Source organism: Podarcis tiliguerta, assembly GCF_965153285.1.
Source record: "Podarcis tiliguerta genome assembly, chromosome: 4".
NCBI lineage: Eukaryota > Metazoa > Chordata > Lepidosauria > Squamata > Lacertidae > Podarcis > Podarcis tiliguerta.
This window is the reverse complement of record NC_139537.1, coordinates 62,537,917-62,563,823: the sequence shown is the minus strand read 5'-3', so window position 1 is coordinate 62,563,823 and position 25,907 is coordinate 62,537,917. Positions and strand designations below refer to the sequence as shown.

The following is a 25,907-nucleotide window of genomic DNA, read 5'->3' as shown; positions in this document are numbered from 1 at the left end:
AAAAACAATTCCTATGTGGAAAAGTTTTTGCCAGCTCATTGCTTCCAACAATTTTCAGGACACAAGCAGTTGTGATTTACATGGATTGAATAAGGGCATCGTGTGGGCTTTGGGGGACCAGGTGTGCTCAAACACAACCATTATTTCGATGTTCAGATTCTTCTTTAGCGATCACTCGTAGCCGAGTAAGATTGTCTTCCATAAACACGGTTTTAACAATGAGTCTGTAAGTGACTGTGGAGGCCAATTCTGGATCCACACGTCCTTCCATAGTGGGGACATTGGTTTCCGGGCGGGAGTTGATCACGGTGTGAATTTGCCAAGTGTGCCTTCCTCTTAGCACGTTTCTCCCTTGTGTCCTGAGTTCGAGGGTCTTAGTGGGTTCAGCAGGCAGGGTTTAAGGCTTTTAAAACGAGGGCCTGATCATGGTAACACTAGAGTGAGTCATGAATTTCATTAAGGGTTCCCTTACCTCTATAATATAAGGAGACTGGATAAATAATTAACACACATCAACCACAGGGAGCAAACACTACACATTAGGTAATTTGGTAGTTTTGCTCAGAGGAAAATGGGTCATAGTGCTTTTTGCAAAAGAATTGGAAAACTCATTAACTCTTCATGCTTCAATGTCCCTAGTTCATTGATTGGTTTATCTTTTGCTCAGTTTCTCTTGCTTCTGTTATAAAACATTAAGAACTAAAACTGGCACAAGGCTATCTCAAACAATTACAGTTAATCTACTTAGTTGTATACCCCTATTGATAAGTATATTAATACTGGCTATAGCTTTTTCCTGTTGAATAAACTCTTTTTTCACAAAGCACTCACTTGTATCCTCTTCTGCCCCTGAGCTCTCTCTTGCCCCCTCAACTCCCTCTCTGGACTGCCAGCTAACTTTGAGGCTGACTCTTCTTAGTTGGTGAACATGTGGCTACAAGCTGGGCAGGAATGTCCCTGCCCAGGTCCCTCCACTAACCCAAGCTTCCTGGTAAGAGAAGAAGCATCTGACAATAATCACAAAAAAAGCAGCACTATAACCAAAAGTCCATCAGAAGCTTAGAAACAGCACTAAGAGGTAATATTGAAAAGCACAGGGAAATGAAATTTTACCCAAGGCTGAAAAGAAAATAGATGGCACCAGGTGAGCCTCACTGAGAAGAGGGCTCCATCAACAGGGAGCTACAACTGAGAAGGTCCAATCTCTGGTCACCACCAGTCTTACTGAAGTTGGTGGGACAACATGGAAGAAGGCCTTTGAGGTCCATCTTAATTGCTGGACAGGTTCAAGCAAGAGAATGCAGTCATATAAATACCCCGGTCTTAAGCCTAACTTGTGCTAAGTAAAGGAAACAAAATGTAAAGCTTTCATGTATTTTTTCCATTGCAGTAAATATACAAGAATTTTCTTCAAGCACAAAGGGTCACTTTTCCATTGAAAAAAGTAGGATGTGGATGCGAGAAAATATGTTCTCCCAAGAAGGAAAACTAAAGGTAGCTCGTTCAGCTACAATGCGGTACACTGTAATTCAAATGTTCTACCCACTGTATTAACATAAAGTGTAATAAAGGAAAAACATAACTGCACAGCAAAGACAAGGCAGGAACCATTCATTAGAAATAACTGCAAAGCATGGGCAAACACCATTTGTTAAAATGACTTTAAAGTTATTAAATGCATTGCCTGTGGGAGCATGCTCAGGATTTCAATTTAAATCAGTAACATTAAGGAGTAGGACATGCTTGATACTAGGTAAAAAAATATCACCTAAATAGCCAATCTGCAATGAAGTTATAGTTTAGAATTGTGCATGTTATTAGTATTTTCTATTTAAACAAGAATATGACAACACACTGATAGCGGGGAGGCACTGCAGTTACCACTGTGTATCCTGGGTGGTAGCTCTCCCCCATGTCATGTGGGGAAGATGGGACAATATCAGAATGGGGAGGAAGTTTGGCCCTTGGCTTCTCACGCAGTGTGGGAAGGAGTCATGTAGCAGAGGCTCTCATGCTAGGAGCTTAATGTAAGAAAGCAGAGAGGAGCAGAGATGTAAACTAAATAATACTGACTAAACAACAAACTATTTTGAAATCAAAAAGATAACCAAGGGGCCCTCCAGAGGGGTGTTTGATTGCGGATATATTCTGCAACATGCCCTTGACATAACAACACTGCATTAGTGGAGGACTTATTCTGCTTTAGTTTGTTCTGTGATGGTTTCCCAATGCTAACTACATTATTGCTATCCAGAGGAACTAAAGTGCAACCAAAGCAGGACAAAAATAAACCACAACATTGTGGTATAAAATGTTATGGGATTTCACCCATAAAACTACCGGATACGCACTGACTGGAAGTGAAGCTGTTTGACCACCCAAAACCTTTTGCAGGCACAAAGAGTAATGAAAGCAGGATTGTACGTGACCATACAGACAGATTCACAAGCATAGGAAGTCATGCATGTGCAATAGAATATACATCTGGAAGGGCCCTCAATGTCGTTGTAAAATATCAGGGCAAGAATGCTTTCAAAAGCATAACAGAAAAAGCAGTATAGAGCACAGCCACACTTACAGAACATTCAGGGAAATAATAGAATGATACATACTTTGCCCATCATACCACCACTGTGGTATTCTGGAGGTAGTTGTACTTGAAGAAAAGCTTTGCGGTTGGCAACTGCAGCCTACTCCAAATTGTAATGGGACATTATGCAAAAATGGAGATCATAGGAGTATGCATATTTTAAAGAAAAGACACACAGAATAGAAAAAAAATATATTAAAAAGAGGGGAACAGCAAAATATGACACACATGCATCAAGTACAGCATTGTTCTTTTAAGAGTTTATGCAACTTACAGTGGAACTGCAGAGATGTAGATCAACTTGCTACAAACCCACAGATGAAACCATACCAATGTTGTATCAGCTTCTTTCATTAATTAACCAGAGATCATTTTAAATGACCATTCATTTTTTCCCTTTTTTTTGGTATGACGTGACAACCCAAGGTTCTGTGGGAATATAGCTAACTGCTGGAGAAGTTGGAGAATTCCTGTCTACATGGCAGGAGAAAAACAGGGGGTACATATGAGAGTGAAAGGCTTTGTTCAGGCTCATTCAAGCATGTTCACATCACCCTTAAACCATGGTGCAAACAAGGCATGTGTTTAAACATGTGAGTTACAGTACACTAATCTGAACACGTCACAATCAATAGTCAGCAGACGCCATCTCTCATAAATTTACCAAATAATCCAGACTCTTCCTTAACACAGACATTTTAAAAAATTAAAACATAGCATTATACAAAGCCTAGGAAAGTAGAATTGCAGTACAGTGGTACCTCAGGTTAAGAATTTAATTCGTTCTGGAGGTCCGTTCTTAACCGGAAACTGTTCTTAACCTGAAGCACCACTTTAGCTAATGGGGCCTCCCTCTGCCGCTGCGCTGCCGTTGCACGATTTCTGTTCTCATCCTGAAGCAAAGTTCTTAACCCGAGGTACTATTTCTGGGTTAGCGGAGTCTGTAACCTGAAGCGTATGTAACCCAAGGTATCACTGTATATAGGTGTAGTATATAGAAGTTTCTATATATGGGGCTTCTAAACAATACTGTTTCTATTTATTCCCATATGTGAAGTCTTGCATATTTCAGAGATCATGACACCTTAAACACATGTGTTTTACATGTTATGATTTATGGTCACATAATAAATGCAACTGCTGCTGCTACTATAAAGTTCATGCTCCAAAGATTATTTGAATCTTGAGTTCTACAAGGCCGCACGCTTTCTGAAGAAGTGCCACGTTTTCCAAAACTTATAAAGAGGACTCCTGTCTCTAAAGCAGGAGTGGGGGATCTCTGGCTATGCAGATGTTATTGGACTCCCATCAATCCCAGCTGGAATGGCCATTGGTGGACAATAATGGGAGTTGTGGTCCCGTAGGACCTGGAAGGTCACATGTTCCCCACCCTAAATAATATTAGAAGGAGATTCATATAGTCACACGCACTACCAAACCAAGTTGCTGCCTCTCATTAATACTTCTGAAAACAGTAAAAAGTATTTTGATTAGGCCAAAAGGAAATTTGGATGTTGTTCTTCCTGCCATATTTTGCAGAAACTAGCACACATTTTTTACCACCCGATGAATGATCATAGAAAGAGCAGTGGAACTAAACTGAGTAACATAAGCACAATTATACTATCTCATAAACATATTACATATGTTAATTATGACCTGAAGAAAAAAGCAAAAAATATATTTGGTATACGTTTATGTAAAGAGCCCCCTTCGGCAAGAAGGAGGAAGCGTCTTGAATCTGTACATTCCTCAGAAAATTGACAGCTTGTGATTTATCTGGCATGGATGCACGGGCAGTTCCTAAAAAGGCTTATTAACTGGACAAAGATAGTCAGTACTGTACAATTTATCATTTATCATTTACGGTAAATTTATCATTTACGGTACCGTCTTCTTATAATTACTAATGAAACAGCATAATGAATAATGCATATGTTAGTATGTGCATAGGGGCCTCAGTCCTACGAATGAAGTATTCTGAAATTTCTAAGTAATGTTTTTTTAACTGAGGCAAACATGCCATATCTTTCTTGGAAACCTACTTTTGCCTAGAGATAACTACGCTTCTCTTGATCCGTATGTACTCATCATCGCCACTGGGTGTGATATGAAAGCTAGAGGCATGTTAGCAATCTTGTCTTATAAATAAAAACATTTAATATTTTATGCACCTTATCGAAAAAGTAAACATTGGCAATAAAAGCCAACTGAAATGTACAAGCTTCCAGCGTTTCTTAACTCTTCTAAAAGGAGTATCAGAGTGAGTGCCATGTGTCATATTGAAACAGCACTATTATAAATCAACTCTATGCCTTTTATGCTATCTCATGTTAGTATAACCTCTACACCAATAAACTGACCATGTACCTGAACTCTGTATTATATGTTATACAGTATTTGCTTCACAGATCATTGATTTGACTGTAGTTGTGCTGTTGGGTTAACGGGACACTCAAAACATTCAGGGAAACAGACCTTAGAGAAGAGTGTTTTCCATTTATGTTGCTACAAGCAGACAACATAACAAAAACACCAACTTTCTATCCAGTTCAAATACAGAACTGACACAAAGTCAAAGAGTAATTTCCTGAATTCCTTATTAGTTTAGGAAAATTGCAACAACCTGTTGTCTCTTAGTTGGGGTTTCTGTTTCTTGTCACATTTGCTCTAACAAAACATGGCAGGCTTTTATTTTATTTTTGGATTTTAAGGTTTTGGGCAACTTATCCATATCTACTCCTAATAAGCACTAGTGCAAGCTTCTCTTTTCATACGGTAGTCTGACCAATCTATGCAAAAGGAAGTCATGAGAAGTTAGGAAGTATAATGCAACCTGTCATAAAAAACAGACATACATTTTACATATTTCTACAACAATGCTGACCCCTCAGAAATCAAGGAGCACAATCTGTTTCTAAAACCATGACTGCACCATGGTAACACTCTGAGAAAGAAGAAACTGTTCCACTAGGCTGAGTTATTTGCAATTTATTTCACAGATAAGTGCTTTGACAGGCTCTGCAGAGTTGTGTATACACCATCAGTGGTTGCAAATGGCAGTCAGAGGTCAACTCTCCCAGGAGCTTTGGGCACATACAGGGGCATGAAAAATGGTGACCTTTAGTTACATGCAAGGCCAGTTCTGTTTTGGGAACCCAGCTCCCGGATGTTAGAAGCAACTCATAATTCATGATTTAAGACTCTCAGAGGGGCAGTAAATTAGCAACACAAAATATTAATTGTTTGCTTTGTAAAGTCAAGGAGGATAACATCTCTTTTCATTTGTATCTCATAATATTTTACTGCTAGAACAACAGAAATTGACAAATCCCAGGGTGTTGTGTGTGTTTTAGAAATCCCAAGTCTTCCCACTTGTGTAAGGCTTAAATTGGTGCCAGAGCCTTATTAATCAGAGCACCTACAAAACTACTCAACTAAGCTCAAAGGCCATGTCCCAGCAGATGCATTCTACTGCTGACACAAATGTTCCCAGCTTCATTTTCAAATCATTTCCTCCTTCATTGAAAATATTAGTCCTGATTTAAACATTCTGGTGGGGGGTGGGACTGGTCAAATTGTTATCAGAGATTAGATAAGAAGAAGAAAACATTTCCCATTTTTAAAAGAAGACTAAGAGCAAGCACCCCACCCAACAATTGGGGGATACCTAGTAGCTTAAAATCATGCTCAACTGGACTAAAAAAAAATAATTCACAGAAATCTCCTGTACAGTCACATTTTGGCTGTTGAACGCCCTGGAACTCGTACATTTTGGCTCCTGAACGCCGCAAACCCGGAAGTGATTGTTCTGGTTTGTGAACGTTCTTTTGGAGCTTCCTGCAGCCTATCAGAAGCCGCGATTTGGTTTTCGAACGGACTTCCGGAACAGATTCCATTCGACTTCCAAGGTACGACTGTATTAGGTTTAGAATGGTCCTGAACCAAACTCCTGTCTTGCTCGTTGCGGTAAGGCATAGTTCTGTGTTGACTTTCTAACACAAAGTTAAGTCATAAGCTCACTCAACTCAATGCAATGCAAAGGTTGCACATGCTTGTAAGTTTCACACACTTGGGCAATTCTATGAATTTGCATTGTTGTTGCTGTTCATTAAAATTCTATACTGTACCACCCTTCATCCAAGCATTACAGGGTGGTTTACAATTCAAAACCACAAAAATATATACTGTTCCATGCCACCCTGACCTTTGAGTGCTGCCAGATTCCAGGGGTCCAAGCATTTACCCAGGGTTCGTGTTTCCTTTGGAAATGAGGCACAGTAGAGACTGTGGTGTCTTTATGGTGTTTGGTTTTTTATACATATATACAACCTGAGCCTGCGATGGAGGGGTTCAAAGCAATACACATCAAAAGGGTCCTGTTTCTCCCAAGGCCGCCACCTAGGATTCAAACTTTCAGCCCACATTGTGCCCTGATCCCATCTCTCCAGCTCTCTCTGCTTGCACACGGACACCTCTTTTTCTCTGGCTCACATCAGGTGAAACTATAATCTTAAACCTTCTACTACCACTGGCCTTTATCTCTGCAAACTAACACAGAGCACAGTTGGGGGGGAGGGGCTCCACACATTTGCTGGCTGACAGAGTGTGTTTGCTCTGCTGATAGCCCATCTCCCTGTCTTTGTTCCCTGCTAATGGTTTATCTTTAGCAGTGCATTACCAAGCTGGGTCCTGGCTTGCATTTTAACATGCCAAATCCAGTGTCTGGCACCTAGGAATTAGAAGGGGAGTCCAGGAAGCCCACAAACTCATAACACTACAAAAATACATACAGTGGTACCTCGGGTTAAGTACTTAATTCGTTCCGGAGGTCTGTACTTAACCTGAAACTGTTCTTAATCTGAAGCACTACTTTAGCTAATGGGGCCTCCCGCTACTGCCGCACCGCTGCCACGCGATTTCTGTTCTCATCCTGAAGCAAAGTTCTTAACCCGAGGTACTATTTCTGGGTTAGTGGAGTCTGTAACCTGAAGAGTATGTAACCTGAAGTGTATGTAACCCAAGGTACCACTGTACCATAATAACAAACAATAACCATCCCACCCCCCAAAAAACTTTTAAGCCATAGATTGTTTAATTAGCCAAAGACCTGCGAGAAGATGAAAGTTTTTGCCTGATGCTGAAATATATGTAATGCAGGTGCCAGGCGAGCCTCCATTAGGAGGGCATTCCACAAGTGGGGAGCCGCTGCAGAAAAGGCCTGTTCTTGTGCTGCCATCCTAGACTTCTAATGGAAGGAGCACAAAAAAAGGGCCTCAGAAGATGATTGCAGGGTCCGGGTCATATGGGTGGGCATTGAGGTATTGCGGTCCTCAGCTGTTTAAGGCTTTATAGGTCAAAACCAGCACTTTGAATTAAGCCCCAAAACTAACTTGCAGTCAGTACAATCAGGTCAGATTGGCATGATAGGCTCAAGCTGTCTTATCCCAGTGAGTGACCCGACAGCTGAATTCTTCACCAGCTAAAGTTTCCAAGCCATCTTCAGAAGCAGCCCAACAAATAACATAATGCAGTAATCTAACCTAGAGCATAGACAACAGTAGTTAAGACTATCCCTGTCCAGATAAGGGCAAACCTGGGCCACCAGCCAGAGCTGATGGAAGGCATTCTGTGCCATGGAGGCCACCTGAGCCTTAAGAGACAGCAATGGATCCAGGAGTACCTGTATTCCAGCTCCTTCAGAGGGAGCATTACCCCACCAAGAGCAAGCAACCTCCCATCCATCCAGAGCCTCAGTCTTATCTGGGTTGAGTTTCAGTTTATTGGCTCTCATCAAGTCCATTGAGACAAGACAATGGTCCAGCCCATTCACACTGAAGGTTCCATGGGCCCAAAGAGCACTCCCCAAGCATCACCTTCTGGAAACAAACATCCAAGTAGTACCTCACAGAAACCTGACACATGCTGAGTTCTACCTGCATAACTGGAAATTACACGACTGCTTCCATTCATGGTACGTGAGTAAACAGGCTAAAGGTGGCTTTCTGACTTGCCCAGATAAAAATCACAAAGCAAGTGTTTTGACCACATTAATTGTCAGTGTTAAGTATCGCAGCCATTGGGCAAAGTCGCTTGATATTTGTTTCACACGAAAGAGGGGGAAACGATTTAAATTGAACCCCTTCTCCTGCCTGGCCAGTCCTCAGCACACATGCAGAACTGCGTAGAGACCCCCCAAAATATGAGAACTGCAGTTTGCTCACTGTAGCGCCGTGATGGGTAAACTACAGTTCTCAGAATTCATAGTACAGCCACAGACTGAAATTTTTGTATGCGCTTTCTTACACTCCTCTAAGCCAGCAGTTTCTTTCCAGTATTCCAGCCTATAAATCCCTCAAGCCTGGAGCAACTTGCAGGCTGGCAACACTGTGTGAAAAATTGCATCTAGAAGAGAGTGAACAAACATGCGCAGACTTCTCACTATGTCAAATTGACAGTGTGATATGGTCACATGCAAATGGGATAAAGGGCAAGGATGCTCCATTGAGCCTTATGCCAATCTGTCCTTTTCTAGGGATCAGTTATGTCTATCATGTTCTTCTATTTTATCCTACCCTTCTTACTAGCCTTCTTACTAGGACAATATACTTCAACTTTATTCTCACAATAACCCTGTGAGGTAACTCAAGACTGTCAACCCCAGTCAACTGATATACGTAACAGGGGTGCAGTTACTTTGTCTCTGTGGTAGGTGTTTTTTTGGGGTGGGGCTCACCATTAATACTCCTGCCCATTTGCTTGCTCCCCACTCTAGTTCCAATCCACACTACCTCCCACCTCCCAGACAGAAAGGGCAAAGCAACGTTCTCCTTCTCTCACTGTATGCTTGCTTGAAGCAGGCAAGTGAAGCAGCAGAAACACTGAGGAGAATCAGCTGGCCCTGGGGGTTACTGGGAATGACAGTGGGTCTTCTTATTTAAGCATAAGCCTTGGTAAGTGCCCAGTGATGCCAGCCCCTGTCACTGGCCCCGTTAGAGCAGGAAGTGAGAAACCTGAGCCTCATTATCTACTTCAAATAATATGTGCCCAGGCAACACTCATGGTTCCCTGAACCAGCCATCTGTTAACCCACATAACTCTTGAGCAACAGTATGCTGCAAAACTGAAGAGGAGTGAACAAAATAAAAGCAAACAGTTACACACAAAATATATGCAACTCGAACAAGACACAAACACAAAGGCAGAAATATTTGGCTAGAGTTAGAAGAAAATTCCATCACGATTCTACAAAAGAGCAGAAGGGTAGACCTCAATCGTGAAGGGAAATTTATTCATTGACACTCGTGGGAGGTACAGCTTGATTCTGCTCATATTGTTGTCTCCAGTTTTACTGTAGTTTTGGGGCAATACTGATTTCTACATTTACTAACTATGAAACAGGAATTGATTGAGTCACAGGCACCTCATATTCCACATATGCGTGTGGCCTTCCTGTTTCCCACAAAAACTGTAAATAGGCCAACTTGTAAGATTTCAACTCTGTTTTTGAAATTCATGAAGTTTTCTGCTCCCTACCGTTCCCAAATGTGATACTTCTAATAATTAGAAATTTAATTGTGGGAGCAGAATGCTTCATTCAAAACAGAGATGTGTTTCAAACAAATGATTTTGAAATCTTATAACTAGGTGTGATTGCAGGAACCAGAATGACTCCCCCCTCCCTCCTCTACACACATATATTGTGGGTGACGTGACTCATGGCTCAACTCATCATATAAAGACCTACAAGCGCAACATGTAACAATAACATTTTATATGTATTAGTTTGTATACCATCAGTCCCCTTCAACTGCCTCCAGTATGTTAACCACTGTGATATATTTGTTGAATATAATTATATGCACTCTCCACAAAATGTACAGCCTCTATGTTATCAGTACTTGGTGGCTGAGGAATTTACCATAAGAATATGAGAAAGTAGCATTTTAATATTAACAAAGGGGTCTGCCTGTTGACAGATTTTTAAAAGGTTGCTCTGTTTCACTATCACACATGACTCATTTTCCTTACTCTGCCTTTATGATATTTACAGGCTCCGTTTATTTTTATAAGCCAATCAATCTTCAAAAGTCAAAAAGGTAACATAATTTAAAGAGCAAAGGGGAAATATAATCTACATTATTCCTTTGCTGTTTGTTGTAGGTGATGAGTCATAACCTCCATCAAATTTTCAGTATTAAGCTTAAAGCTGTTGCAGTGTTTTATCAGTCAAATGCTATGCAATGCTCTACATTTACAAAACACACAAATAGCTAACCAACAGGCATTTGCATTTGTTTTGGGGCTCCATGGGGGAAAGAATCATATTTCCATGGTGTATCTAGTCTGAATCTGAAACCTTGAAGGCATGGCTGTTCCAGAGTATATATCTAATCTGGATCTGAAGCCCTGAAGGCAGTTTGGGTGAGCACTAAGTTCATGAGGGGGTCAGACCCATAATTGAGTTTCAGGAGCTCAGCAAGGAACACTGCAGAAAGAAAGGCAAGATTTTGAAGCCACCGAATTCTTTTCCAATTCTGATTAAAACTCAAGCAGAGGAGACTTCCCAATTGTAACCTTCAACTCATGCTCCCAGCCTCAAAACAGCTACAAAAAGCAGGGGACATTAACCAGCAGTTTAGGGCTAAACATCTAAAATATATTAGGGTTTCTGTTATGTACTGAGTTGAATAGGATCCAAACTGCAGCAGTCTGATTGGTCCTAGAACAATAGGATCCAAAATGCAGCAGTCTGATTGGTCCTAGAACAATGCAGCAGTATGATTGGTTGGCAGGAACCACCCAATCATGCTCCAGATAGAAGTGAATCCACAACCTGATTGGCTTACAGTAGAATTCCGGAATTAGCCAATCATGTGCAGCCCATTGTGTAAATAATGTATATAAAGCAGATACTTTGAGGGGACATTCATTCATTCCTCCTCACCACTATGAGCTGAATAAAGAGCATGAAATCACTTTGCGACTCTGAGTATATTTCAGTTTCCAAAATAAAGTACCAATATGGGTGTCTGATAAAACATGCCAACTTTGAAGAACACAATTAGCTCAGAGCAGCTTGTCCCATCCTAGTGCCCTAAAGTACCTGGATTAGGACTCCTAGCATCTCTGAGCATCATCCATGCAAGCTGCGGGTGATGTCAGATGTACTATAAAGTGTATTCTTGGAGGAGAATAATCACACCCACAGATTATTTGGACTACTTAACAATCTCTCTCATTTCTTACAACTGATTTTCCACTAGATTTTCAGGCACTTTAAATCATGAAAAAAATGAAAGCCACTTTCTGAAACGCAACTAATTCGACAATATATTCTCAATGGGCTGTATCCAACAATGCAGTTGTGCTGGCAGAATGGACTTCCCTGAATGCAATGGAACTTCTTTTTTTCTCTCCAGGCCACTCTCTGGGCAACTGTCCAGAGCATATTTGGGGTGGGAAGGGGTGTGTGGAGAGGAAATTGAAGTCTTGTTGTGGCAGCAGACCCTCACTGGGACAGCATTAGGTACAACCTGATGAGAATAAATTAGTCTTCTCTTCATTAAATAGACTTCCAATCCTAAGGCAAAGTAGGCTTGTTTAAACCACTGGCCTAAAAAGCAGCAGGTATAAGTAAACTGTGTGCAGAATAGAAGTCATGATTTGTAGGAGCAACTGCATACTTGGCACACACACACACAAACACACACACACACACACACACACTTGAAGTTATGCAGCTCCTCCACACAGATTTCCTTTAAAATAAACACTTCTGTGGTACTCCCAATGTAAGTTTTAAAACACAGGATCTTAAATACTTACTGTGTTCTTCTGAGACACCATGTCCTGGAAAAGAATGGGAAAAATGCAACTTTATAAAGTGTAAAATATAAATGTTTGTGCCATGTTTGCAAAACTCATACCTTGAAATTTTATTTTTGGAGGTTGAAATGCTTTGGGTAAAGGAAGCATAAGGCTGGGCTGTGTTTGAGAAACACATTTTGGGACTATAACTCTATTGCCTAAGCAGATTTTTTTTATAAAAAAAATAATCTTCTAATATATCTGTAACTTGGGCATCTTGCATCCGCTTTCTCTGGTATTTTGGAATGCTTCTGTTCAATACCTAGTTCATTTCCTATGAAGAAAACAAACCATCCTGACTTTGTTAGGAATAAAAAATAGTAAACTATTCAGGCAGAAATGAAATAAGAGTAATATTTAGACAGACGGACATTCAACAAATTAAACTTTCCCAGTCACGCACTCTTTATATCACTAATGAATTTTTGCCCAATACAGAATTGTTTTAAGTGACACAGTGCACCTATGTGCATTGTAAAATAACTAGCGCAGAGTGTAGTAGTAGTTGACCAGGCAAAATTTAACAGGTGTAGCTTATCCAATCCACTTGATGAAGGCAAGCACAAGGATCCTGTTTGTAATCAAATCAACATTGGTCTATTTCCATGGAAAGTGTGAGTCATTTTCCCTTCCAAAAACATGGGAATACTAGGGTCAAAAATTCTTCCATAGAAGAGAAGAATTAAGGCTCTTTAAAATTCACTTGTAAACCCAAAAGTATGATAAATCTAAGTTAAGGCTCCCACCTTAAGCACTATGTAAGCAGTACATATGTTCCAAATGACAGAGTACAATCATTTTGTAATAAGTTGCAACTCAAATCTGTAAGCATCCATACCTTCCCTTGTTGCTTTAGTTCTAGTGATTGGCTGTTTGGGTATAACATTAAATCTGAAGGTACCATAGGAGCACCTCTCTGATTTTCCTATATGTTTTTGAGCTAGAGTGAACAGTATTACTTCCAAGCCATATATGAAGGAACTTATTTCTGTGGGTCTTATGTGATAATTAATTCACAAGAAACTTAAGTCTTCTAACCTGAACATTCTTTTTATCCAAGACTTTAGTTTATAAATGCACACATTTATAACTTTATTGTGATGCTTGGTAATAGTCCTGTTGAATTAAATAGGGCTTTTCAGTCAAATTGTTTATTCATACCATGACAGGAACAAACGTATCTTCAACATAATTAGGGATTTATAATAAATGGCACTGTACCTTCAGTGATTGAGAAGTATCAGCATCAGTGTCATGATAGAGTATAACATTATTGGCCATATCAAAACTTTCACGAACTCCAAGGTGGTAGAATAGGGATGGTTGTCTGGAGACATCACTCATATCCACTACCGCAACATCTGTAATAAGAAAATTTGATAAGACTAGAAGGGGAGGTGGAGGAATAAACTAACATGTTGGAAATGCTAGATTTTTCCTTTCAAAATTGCATTCTTTCCCTAACTGATCCACCTCATAACTTACAAGCAGAAGTTGTAGGGTGGTATCTAATGTTAGTTCTACCTACACTAGACCCACTGAAATTAATGGACATGACTAACTTAAGTGCATTGTTTTCATGGGTCTATCCATAGATCACAATATTTTGAGGGCACCACTTGCCCTAGTCTGTTAGGGATCACTTTGCCAGCATCATAACACTATAATGTCACATAGCCAATCCCTCCAAACTGGCAAAGACTTATACTTACATCTCATCACATTTCATCAGAGCCATACCCAAAAATAAAAATTGTCAAAGGTAACTGAAATGATTGTCAGTGTGGTGTTTTATTCATTTATATTGGGGGGAGGGGACAGCTGTAAAAAAATAAGTCTACATAGGGTTTGTGCCTGTGTACGCTCTGGAGACTGAATGCCATGAAAGCAGATCACTTTCCTGATGAGAGCATTTACACAATGTGTTCATTGATTAGGCCACTGTACAATGCAGCACAGCTGATGACACATACATAGTTTATTGAAACAGGGTTCATTTTTCACCTTGCAGTTCCTTATGAAACAAATACCATCCCTCTAGCCAAATAGTTGGTTCATATGAGGTGCTGTGGGAAGACCATTTACCTACATGGATCTCTAATAAATGGGAGGGACTGCAATCTCATAACAGAGTCCATGCATTGCATGCCAACGTTCCCAGAATTAATAATTGAATCTCAAATGAGAAGATGAAGAAGCAGGTCTGGCTAAGCAAGGCTAAGAACCTGGATAGCTGGTGACAACTGGGACAACACTGGGCTAGGTGGACCTATGATCTGAATCTGTATCACATGGCTTCATATGTTCTATCATGAATATTATAACCGAGAATGTTCATATATGATCTTATTAACTAGTTACAGCCACCATTTAGAAAACAAAATTTAACAATGGACATAGCATCATGGGTATTGTGATCTGAAAATGTTATTTGTGTCACAAACTCACCCAGTAACCGAATTAATATAAGCCAGAATAGTGTTTCCAACTGTGGCCAGCCACGTACCTTCAGGCAGTCCGTAAGTGCTTGGCTCATTCAAGAGTGCCTGTAGTTGGTCTATTATGAGCCACATAAGAACCTTGCCCAGGAAGGTGACATTTGCAACGGGACTATATTCAGATCTTCTGAGTCTAAGGAAGGTCTCTTAAGGACTGGTCTCCCTGATGCCTCTTTCAGGCAACCTGGCACCACTTCCTCTCAGAAAGGTAGTCATCATCTCCTTGGCCCAGCTGGCAGTCTCCTGGGCAAGAACACAAGTAGCAGCCTGCTACTGTCTACCACCTTGTCCATATACTTGAGCCTTATCAACTGAAACTCATCCATTAACACATGACCAGACAACACTATGAAAACCTCCAGAAACCAACCTGTTACAGTAAAGGTAAAGGTAAAGGTACGCCTGCCCGTACGGGCCAGTCTTGACAGACTCTAGGGTTGTGCGCCCATCTCACTCAAAGAGGCCAGGGGCCAGCGCTGTCCGAGGACACTTCTGGGTCACGTGGCCAGCGTGACATCGCTGCTCTGGCGAGCCAGAGCCGCACACGGAAATGCCGTTTACCTTCCCGCTAGTAAGCGGTTCCTATTTATCTACTTGCACCCGAGAGTGCTTTCGAACTGCTAGGTTGGCAGGCGCTGGGACCGAACAACGGGAGCGCACCCCGCCGCGGGGATTCGAACCGCCGACCTTTCGATCGGCAAGCCCTAGGCGCTGAGGCTTTAACCCACAGCGCCACCCGCCTCCCTAAGCTACAGTAGCAGTGTCTAAAACCTTATAGATGCAAGTTGCTTATATCCTTGCAAATAAAATCACAACAAGCTATAAGAAGGTACCAGTGTGCAAAATATCCCCTATAAAGCTCCACTGGATAAGACACCAAGCACACAATGAAAGCAGAGAAGCAATTCTTTTCTGAAGGAAAAAGTGGTGAGGAGTTATTTCTGCCAATTTGCCCCTGGTCACCATCTGCTCTACAGGCTTGGAGGATCCTGGGAGGTGGTGCAGGAGACTGTAGGATGAAAGGGGGGATCAGAAGAAATCACCTCCTGCACAATTTTCATTCGTGGAAGCTTCTGCTGGATCAAAGAACCTTCTATCATCAGAGCAAAACAAGTGCGTGCAATCCATTACCTTAACACTCGTTGTTGTTTTAAGAAGGTTTCTCTGCAAAATATTATAATAAAAACCCAAGTTGCTTATTCCCACAATACATTTCATTTAAACAAATTATAACTTGGCTCACACTGTGAACCAAGCTTACATATGATTCTGTAAAGGCATATAAAGTGAATTGAGCCTGCATGAAGTTAACAGGCATAATCAAACAGTGCTTTTCCTAAATATATCCCAAGACTATGGTGTAGAGTTACAATTGTACCCAAACACTCCATCTATCATCATTCTCCTGGAACACTCATCACTTGCTAAAAATAGCAATGCTGCTTATTTTCTACATTCAGGTATCAAATGAATTGCATCTGCTCCTCAGACAATTTGTTTCAATTACTACATAATTGCAGCATATTTTAAAATCAGTCTTACTATTTACTCCAAACAATTGAAGTTAATTTCAGGGGGATGAAGAGTGAACCTGAAGTGATCAAGTGGCAGATCTTCTTATTTTAGTATTTTGACCTACTCAGGTCAAATGTGCTACAGCAAAAATATTTGTTTGGCAATAGACATATACACATTGTCAAATCAAATCAAGTACCCTCCTTTCCATTTTTCGAAGCTGTCGGTAAATAAAAATTCCGACAGCCTCTTCCCGATCCCTACAAAACAAAAGATCAAGCAGCTACCATAATATGGCTTCTACCAGCAATTAACTCTTAAATTGGCCTTTGGCCTTGGGAGAATGTCCCACACTGCCCAAGATGACTTGGGCCAATAAGCTATGCCTTTCCCCCCAAACCAATAAAAAGGTGTTGTAGCAAAGTAGGAAAGAGACTGAACTATGAATCACATAGTCCCTGGTTTGAATAACAAGCATAATATTATGCATTAAAAAAAATATGCTTAATCAAACATGCAGTATGTATCAACTTGCATAACAGCATTACCCCAATATAATATATCAATTCTATTGCAACTTAATCAACTATTTACCCAAGATTTACATAGCAACCTTGCTACTGCAAATATTCTTTGATCTATAATTCCTATTAATCATCCTAAACTTAATATGGCTCTATACATTATTTTTCTATGAAGGCCAACCACCACCACCCACAGGAAAGCATAAGATAAGAAAGTAATATCTTTATTCCTGGATTTGTTGTAACTACACAATGAAATCAGATACAACCAAAAGCTTATCCACACTGTCAAGATGAAAAGGTAACATGCCAATTTACAATCTTACCTTTAGACACCTACCTTATATCACATTGAAACCCAAAATGAAATTTGCCTGAAGGAGCTTTCTCTTTCAATAATAAAAACAGCTACACCAAAACGTTGGCTCTATACAGGATGTCTTATCAACAAATACATATAATGTATCTCAAACTACTTCTGTGCTTTTCTAAGGGATAGAACAGGCTTCCTCAACCTCGGGCCTCCAGATGTTTTTGGCCAACAACTCCCATGATCCCTAGCTAGCAGGACCAGTGGTCAGGGATGATGGGAATTGTAGTCTCAAAACATCTGGAGGGCCGAGGTTGAGGAAGCCTGGGATGGAATGAAACAACGGCTTTCCTCTCATCACACAAGAACATTATGTAGTCTATCAGATAAGGCATTCAAGGTTGGGGAAACCTGTGTCAATATCCCTATGTCATTTCACAGTCTTCACTTTTACCCCTGCAACTCAAGCCTTCCTTATCTCAACTTCTACCATATGTAATTCTACCATCTTCATAATGGGTGAGGAGTAGCCAAGGCTCCACTGATGGAATCTGTCACCATACCTGTTATCTGTAAAGACCCATAAATTAATATGGCCAATGAAAAACTTTTAAATAAATAAATAAAAAGTGTGTGAAGTGCTAGTAACACAATGCTCGAATATTTCCATGTACGAACCAGCACTTAATTAAAAGTTATGAGGAAGCAAAAGATAAGCTCATAGAAATTTGGATTTTTATAGCAATTTCCCATGACTGTGATTTAAATTGCTTTAAGGCAGGGGTAGGGAAGTTGTGACCCTCCAGCCCTGCTTTAAATGCTCTGCAAAACAAAGAATGAATATGTAAGCAGGGTTTTAACCACTGGAACTGGCAGTGGCAATAGTATGTAAAAGCTAAATGAATAAATCATTTGCCTCTTACCCCTGTACTTGGATTCTAATGCAAATGATATTTTAACCACAAGAAAAGTATGTCCCTTCTATCTCTTTGAATCAGTGTCACCTTATTAAAAACAAAACAAAACAAAACCTTAAGCCATTGTCTGTTATTTCACTTTATATACTTTTTAAATATAGGAAAGTTAAGATGACCTGGAACTTGAGAACAATTAAACTCTCTGTAATGCTTTTTTTGGCTTAATTTCTTTCATAGCTGAAATGTCAGGGTCAAAGTGTTTTTTTGGTGTGTAAAATAATAGAGATGCATCTTTCCACAGAATAAACTGAGCAAGGTATTGACTTTCCACCTGTAGATTTGATGAATGTTCTGAAACAACTATAGTAATTAATTTTGCATAGTGCTTTGCCAACTTCATTTCCCCCCTTTTCATTTCAGGTTTCTAAACAAAGAGGCAGCACAAGCTTACACATGTTTACTCAAGAGCAAATCCTATTGTATCCAATGGGACTTACTTCCAGGTAAAAGTCCATAGGTCTGCAGCATTAGTTACCATATTTTTCCGTCTATAAGAAGCATCCATGTATAAGATGCCCCCTAATTTTTTACATTTTTTAAAGGGAGAAAAACTAGTCTTATACATGGAAAAATACGGTACATAAGAACAGTAAATGAAATGCAGTTTGTTATGTGAAGCCCCATTAACAGGGCTGATTTTTCAGTTACATGTGTAGGCTTTAATAAAAGCTTATAGAAAGAGGCAGGTATAATAATTTGGAGTCCAATGTAGCTTTAAATATGAAAAACAAATCTGATTATCATATTCTAAACCAATCCATTTCCCACAAAATACTTTTCAACTGAACTAAGGTATGCTTTAAATAAACTATCTGTATCATCCAGGCATGCAGATACTGTTATCAAAAAGGCGTTTCTAAGTATTAAGCAGGGCAGAAAGTTGGCCCATAATACACATTTGTGCTTAACAACAAAACCTGGTGTTGGTTTGCATTTTGATTAAACCCCCCAGAAAAGTCTCTGTGATTAAGGAACAGAATGCATTTCACCTTTATTGTTAAAGAATAACATCACTATGCTGAGCAATTGCAAAGAACAAATGAGTTAGTAGGACAATAGGATCAGCCCTGTTGAGAGTGGCATAGGTAAAGGACTATGGAGCAGAGAAAATAGGGAGGGGGGCTCTCCTTTCTCAGTCCTAAACTGAAGATACTCACAACATCACTGCTAATACAATAGTAAGGGACACGGGTGGTCTGAACCTCTGAGCCTCTTGGGCTTGCCAGTGGTGGTGAGCTCCCGTCGCTTTGTCCCAGCTTTTGCCAGCCTAGCAGTTTGAAAGGACACCAGTGCAAGTAGATAAATAGCTACAGCTGCAGTGGGAAGGTAAACAGCATTTCCATGTGCTCTGGTTTCCATCATGGTGTCCCATTGCAACAGAAGCAGTTTAGTCATACCCCGGAAAGCTGTTCTTGGACAAACACTGGCTCTGGCTCCCTTGACCTGAAGCGAGATGAGTACCGCACCCCATAGTAGCCTTTGAATGGACTTAACAGTCCAGGAGTCCTTTACCTTATTTTAATACCATGGAACTGGCAGCTGAGTAAGAGGAAAGTTTCTCTTCTCTCCTTTCCCCCGGTCCTTTATCCAAATGCTAAGTGGGAAAAGCTGTTCTTCCACGTCTTTATCTGCCTAGTTAGAAAGCCTTCTAGTTCAGTATGCTAACAGAGCACAACCTCTCGTCTTATCCCAGAATGAAAAGATAATAAAGAAAGAAAATAAGGTCCATAGAAGAGAGGTAAGCAAAGCCATGGTTTATTACAAGGTGGCAGGGATCTGGCTCATAGTAACAAATGGATTCTACAGAATATTTAGGGATAATCTTCATACTGCCTTTACAAATGCATAATTCTTCTTATAAGATTCCAAGAACAAACTTTCTCCCCCTGTCCGCAGCATCCCTTCTTTAAACACACTCATGGAAGAGAGAGCTCTCAATGGCATTTATCCATAAAAGCAAAATGAAATCTCCATGCTTAGCCAGTATGTGTACCTTTCAACACAAGATGCTGGGGACAAACAACAGAGATGACTATGGCCTTCATGGGCTGCTTGCGAGCTTCCAGGGCTATCTGGCTGATCCTGGTCTCTACAGGCATTACTGGAGAAAGAATGCTAGATTTGTGGATGGTCACTAGTTCAGCCACTCCTATGTGTTCTTTCTTTGCAAGAGAGCCTCTTTTGATTCATTAAGGACAATGTAAGTTTTGCAAGAAGCCAAACTCTGAGGTCCCATTAAGGTGCACTACACAGGAAAGCAATGATGGTCAACCGGTGTCTGTTTGGATGTTGTTGGACCTCATTCCCCATCAGCCCCAGTCAACAGGGCCATTGGTCAGGGATTATCAAAGCCACAGTCCGAAGGGCCACAGGTTTCTCATCCCTGAAGTTGTGAAAAACCATGTTTAAGACAGAAATTTTACATATATTACCTGGCTATGAAAGTCCATTGAACACAATGGGATTTACCAGACACAGATCTAGAGTTTGGGGGGGCCCTGGGCAGGCTGCACTTTGTGGGTGCCCCATGCCAATCCCCCCCAACACACATTTCCAGTTGGGTCCCCCAGCTGTAGCCATATGAGCATCTTCTGTGAGCAATGGGGGAGGGGCGCAAGCACATAAGCAGGAGGCTGGCAGCTGCACTACCACCAAGGAGGACTAGTGGTGGTGCATGCTGGGGTGGGGGCAAGCAAGGTGCCCACCTTGGCAGACCCTACTGAGGAACATGGGCCCCTACAATTGCCCCTGTGCTACACATTTTGAAATGTGATGGCTGATTATTCTGGTTTCCATTAAACTTTGTTTATGTTGCTTCTTCAGCTGCGCAAAGCTCTTTGCAGGGCTCCTTCCGTGCTGTATATCCTCATAACCCTGCTTAGCCACTACCATTCTATTTGCACAAACTGAGACTGAAATACCTATTGCTCAAGGACAGCAAATGAGAATCTCCCTGTCACTTCCTTCCTATTCTGTACTACTTCCCTGCTAGTTTCAGGACTTGGCTGTGTAACTTGTTTGCAATATGCACTGTTTTGGAAGATGTGTACGAATACCAGGCTTATTGCCTCCATGCATGTACATAACGCATTTTGCCCACAACATGAGGTTACACTTGAAAGTAAACCCCGACAACCTTCTTCACTGCTGCTAAACTGCGCGGGGGAAGGGGGGGTGTTATTTGGAACAGTGAGGAGATACTTAGATTCCCTCCCCATCCGTTTACCGCAACGATGCACTTTATCTTGCACCTAGACGGTTTACGAGGAGAAAGCAGCGCGTTAAGCATGCATGCCAACCTCCTCTTCATTGCAAACAGCCTTTCTGACAGCAGGAGGCTTCACAGCTGGAAATATATTTAAATAGAAGCTTTTAAAACATTTGCGTGAACACACAACCTGATACAGAAACATGGGGTCGTCAGTGCCCATAGGTGCCAACTCCTAGGGGCCGAGTCTTCACTTTGCCCCCTCCGCCAATAAAATATTTGAAGCCCCCCCCCCCAAAAAAGTTGATGAGCATTGCCATTCAAAAAGTGTGCGTGCACCGTGTCACGTGATTGATTATGCAGGGCAGGGCTCGCCTGCCCCCCCCCCACCCCCACTATTTTTTTCAAGTTGGCACCCCTGCCTGTGGCAGCACGCAAAGGAAGACCGGGCTCCTGCGCTTTCGACGCTAGCCGTGCAGCATCGGGAGTAGCGGGTCCTCTTGCAAAGTTGAGAAAAGCGGCGCCTGCAGGAATCAACCCCTCCCGCCTTTCGGCACAACTTCTAAAAGCACAAGAGCTCTCTCCTCGTTCATTGCACAGGGGTCCTTAGAAATCCCACACGCATTGCCGGAGGATGGGGGAAACTGTGATCTCTTGGCGCTGAGACAACCTTCCTGGGATAAAGGGCCAAAGGGCGCAACCAGATCAGAGGGCGCGTCAGCACCTCGGGGGAAGAGCTTTTGTTTTGTTTTTAACCAGCGATTCCAGTCTTCAAAGCTCTGCCGAGCGTCCCCGCTGCCTCGCGTGCCCTCGGGGCAGCAGGGCAGGTGTTTGGCTTGGGCGCCCCTCGCCCTGCCAAGGAAACAGCTTCTCCTCAGCTGCTGAGCGAAAACACGCCTCCCCCCAGCCTCACGGGGAACCGGCTAGTGGCTGCTCGGGGGGGCGCCTGTTGCTGAGGGAGCCTGGCGCCTCGCTCTCGCCTCCTCCGGCCTCCTTTCTCTCCGCCAGCTGCCCTCACTCACCCGCGTCGTAGAAGGCGTCCAGCACGGCCGTCTCGCCGAAGTCCAGCTCGCCAAAGTTGACGGTGCTGAGCTGCGCTCCTTCGGCCTCGCAAGCTCGCGCCAGGCACTGCAGCGCGCCGGCTTCGGGGCTCCGCGCCCCCGAGCCGCCCTTGGGGCCGTCGTTGAGCACGTACACCGCCCGCAGCGAGCGCTGCCGAAGCACCGGCCCGTTGCCCTCCGGCACCACCTCGGAGCCCGGCGGCAGCGCCTCGGCACCGCCGGGCTGTTCCGACGAGTCCCCTCCGCTCGCTCCCGCTGCAGGCGGCGGCTGGGGCTGTTGCTCCGCGGGCGCTGCAGCTGGGACGGTGGTGCCGCCCGCCGGGTTCTCCATGGGGCGAAAGCGGGTGGCTGCGCCCGGAGAAGTCGGCGAAGGGGGCCCCCGCCCTTAGGGCGCGAAGGAGGGAGGCAGGCTCATACCGCCGGGCCAAAACAAACTTCGCCGCCGCCGCCGCGCCGGAGGTGGGGGAAGAGAGATGAAAAGGCCGGCGACGCCTTTCTCCCGTCAGCGCGGCTCGCCTCGGGGGCAGGAAAGCTGCCCGGAAAGCTCCCCGCAGGGTTGCTGGCAGCGCCTGCCGCGCGGTTCGGTGCTCGTCCTGTCACTTGGCTCCTAAAGGTGCCGCTTGCCCGTCAGGGGGCGCTCTTGGGCGCGCCGCAGCCAATAGCACTGTCCGCACTGATACCGCCAGCGGCGGCACCGCGCCCCCGGGGGAAAGCCCAGCTTGTGTCCGTCGGCGCTCTTGAGCGGCATTTATAGGAGCGCGGCAAATCTTCGAGGTGCCTAAAGGGGGCGTGGCTGCTCCTGGGCGGAGCCATCAAGGTCCCACCTTATTTTTCTTAGGATGTCTGGCCAGGGGTCTCAGTGGGGCGCTCTTAGGACTGGACGCTCCTGCAGGCCTTGAAGTCATTTTAACTGTCATGCTGAAGTTTTGGCTGCTTGATTTTTTTAAAAAAAATATTTGCTACATGTTTTAAGGGGGAGAGGCAATGTCTGGTTTTCTTAGACTGCTGGGATTACCCAACACAGTGATTTCCTAACACAGGAAAATTGCAGTTGGCTTCTGTCACATGCAGAAACTGCAGGAGGACATAAGGGGAGCTTGATAAAAGTAAAGGTACCCCTGACCATTAGGGCCATTCGCAGACAACTCTGGGGTTGCGGCGCTCATCTCGCTTTATTGGCCAAGGGAGCCGGCATTTGTCCGCAGACAGCTTCCAGGTCATGTGGCCAGCAATGACTAAGCTGCTCTGGCGAACCAGAGCAGTGCATGGAAATGCCGTTTACCTTCCCGCTGGAGCGGTACCTATTTATCTACTTGCACTTTTTGGTGTGCTTTCAAACTGCTAGGTTGGCGGGAGCAGGGACTGAGCAACGGGAGCTCACCCCGTCATGGGGATTCGAACTGCGTCCCCGGGAGCCTGATGGATGAGGTGAATTTGCCCATCTGGTCTGGCATTGTGCTCTTACAGAGACTGACCAGATGCCCGTGGGAAAGGACATGGGCACAACAGCACTCTGCTTACCCACAATTCACAGCAACTGGCATTCAGAAATATTATTGCCTCCCAACTGTGGAGACGTGGCCAGTAGTACCTTATGAATACATGCATCAGAACTTCTCAGTGGCCCACCTTGCAAGGCTCTTTCCAGTGGCCAGAAAATCCAAAATTATACTAGAGAAGCATAAGCAGGGCTGAGAGAATAAGTAAGAGGGAAATCCTATATATGTCTACTCAGGAGTAAATCTCATTATGTTTATAGGCGCTTACTCTCTGGTAAGTTTACATAGAATCACAGCCTATATATATATATATATATATATATATATATAAAAAACACAAGTTGGAGACCTCTTCCAGCCCATCCTCTTCCCACTGTAAGACTATTAACAAGTTGTGGAAATGTACTTTTTTTTTTTGGTTCAGTATGTAAAATAATTGATTTTACACATGGGTACTCTTTTTTAAAAAAGGCATCTTTAAAAAGTATATTACTCTTAAATAGAAAAATAATAACAACAGAAGTCCTTTTTTACCACCATAATGGCATGTTTCAAGAACATTGACTTTCTGCTAGTTTTACCAGCCCCTAGTCTTACCCCAAGCTGAGAATGCCTCATTTGTTTTCTGTGCCTCTGTTGTGTGCCCCCCCCCAAAAAAAAACTCTTCTGGGCACTCAGACTGGCCTGGTTTGCATGTTCTGGTAATCTAAACTATTGCTTACAAGGACTGAGCAAATATGCGGGGTCTTGGAGGAGATTTTGCAGCCACTCTGCTCGTCCCTAGTCTTTCTTACTGCTACACCACACTGAGGTATACCAAGGTTTGGCTTAGCATATCCTCTGAATTCAGGCACATGGCTAAACTCTCTCCTCACTAACCACAAGCTGTAGCCAAGTCATTAATGGGAGCTGAATATAAGATATAAGAATGCAGCCTTAAAAAGTAATTTCTGATTTGCAAAAATATAGAGAACATACAAATACTATTTTAACTGACCCTCTCAGTGTGTGTTCGATTAACTTAACCTGTACTCAGTCAACACAGTGTGGTGCAATGGTTAGAATGTTGGATTATCACCTGGGAGACTAGGGTTTGAGTCCCTGCCCAGCCATGAAGCTTGAGCCAGTCACCATCTTTCAGCGTAACCTACCTCACAGGGATGTTGTGAGGATAAAATGGGGAGAAGAACCATGTGTACCACCATGATCTGCTTGGGAGAAAAGGCGGTATATAAATGTAATTAATAATAATAATAATATTTGTTTGCTCTGGGTAAACTAGACTTTAAAAGCAACAATGTCTTTGTGATACATTGATATTTGCTCAAAACAAAAGTGAAAAATTAAAAGTCAAGTGTCCTTGCAAAACTTCACAAATTTTAAAATCAGAATTTCAAGTGGAACTATTTAGCAAACTCTAAATCCCACCATGGGATTGCTGGGGAGGGGGTTGGCACTTCGGAAACTAGCTTGGTAAAGATGTAGAAAAACACCTGATTTCAGCTTAACATATTTTAAGAAATGTATTTTTAAATAATTGGCTAACTTCTTGTATGCTGTAAAACGTGAATGTCCAAGTGCTACAAAAGTATATTTAAGAAATTCTAATTGTGTTCACATGTCGTTCAGTTGTTAAGTATAATTTTTTGCTTGACTAACACGTTAGGTAATTGACAATTATATACCAAAAAAGATATCCTCCTCTTGCACCTTTGAAAATCCAGTGCAATTTTAATGTGCTTTATGTTTTCCTTCTCCTGTTCCTAGTTAACTGTAAACAGCATATTTTGTTTAACAAGAAAACAGAAATGATGGTGTAATCATGTACCTGAGCAGAAAAAAAGTAAAAGGCAAA

At 42.4% G+C, this 25,907-nt stretch overlaps 1 protein-coding gene across 2 annotated transcripts in view; it reads right to left on the bottom strand.

The window, feature by feature from the left end:
* Positions 1-23,294, bottom strand: part of MAP3K15 (mitogen-activated protein kinase kinase kinase 15) — a 65,021-nt gene extending 41,727 nt beyond the window's left edge. Inside the window, exons 1-4 of one of the 2 annotated variants that reach the window (XM_083439376.1) lie at positions 22,515-23,283; positions 13,682-13,821; positions 12,419-12,442; positions 2,613-2,690 (exon numbers count right to left, since the gene is read on the bottom strand). In XM_083439376.1, coding sequence (XP_083295502.1) covers positions 2,613-2,690; positions 12,419-12,442; positions 13,682-13,821; positions 22,515-22,884 — 612 coding nt within the window. In that variant the 5' untranslated portion in view covers positions 22,885-23,283. Of the gene's footprint in view, positions 1-2,612; positions 2,691-12,418; positions 12,443-13,681; positions 13,822-22,514 lie in introns of both variants that reach the window. The other variant, XM_083439377.1, reaches the window with a different exon arrangement.
* Positions 23,295-25,907: the final 2,613 nt, after the last annotated feature.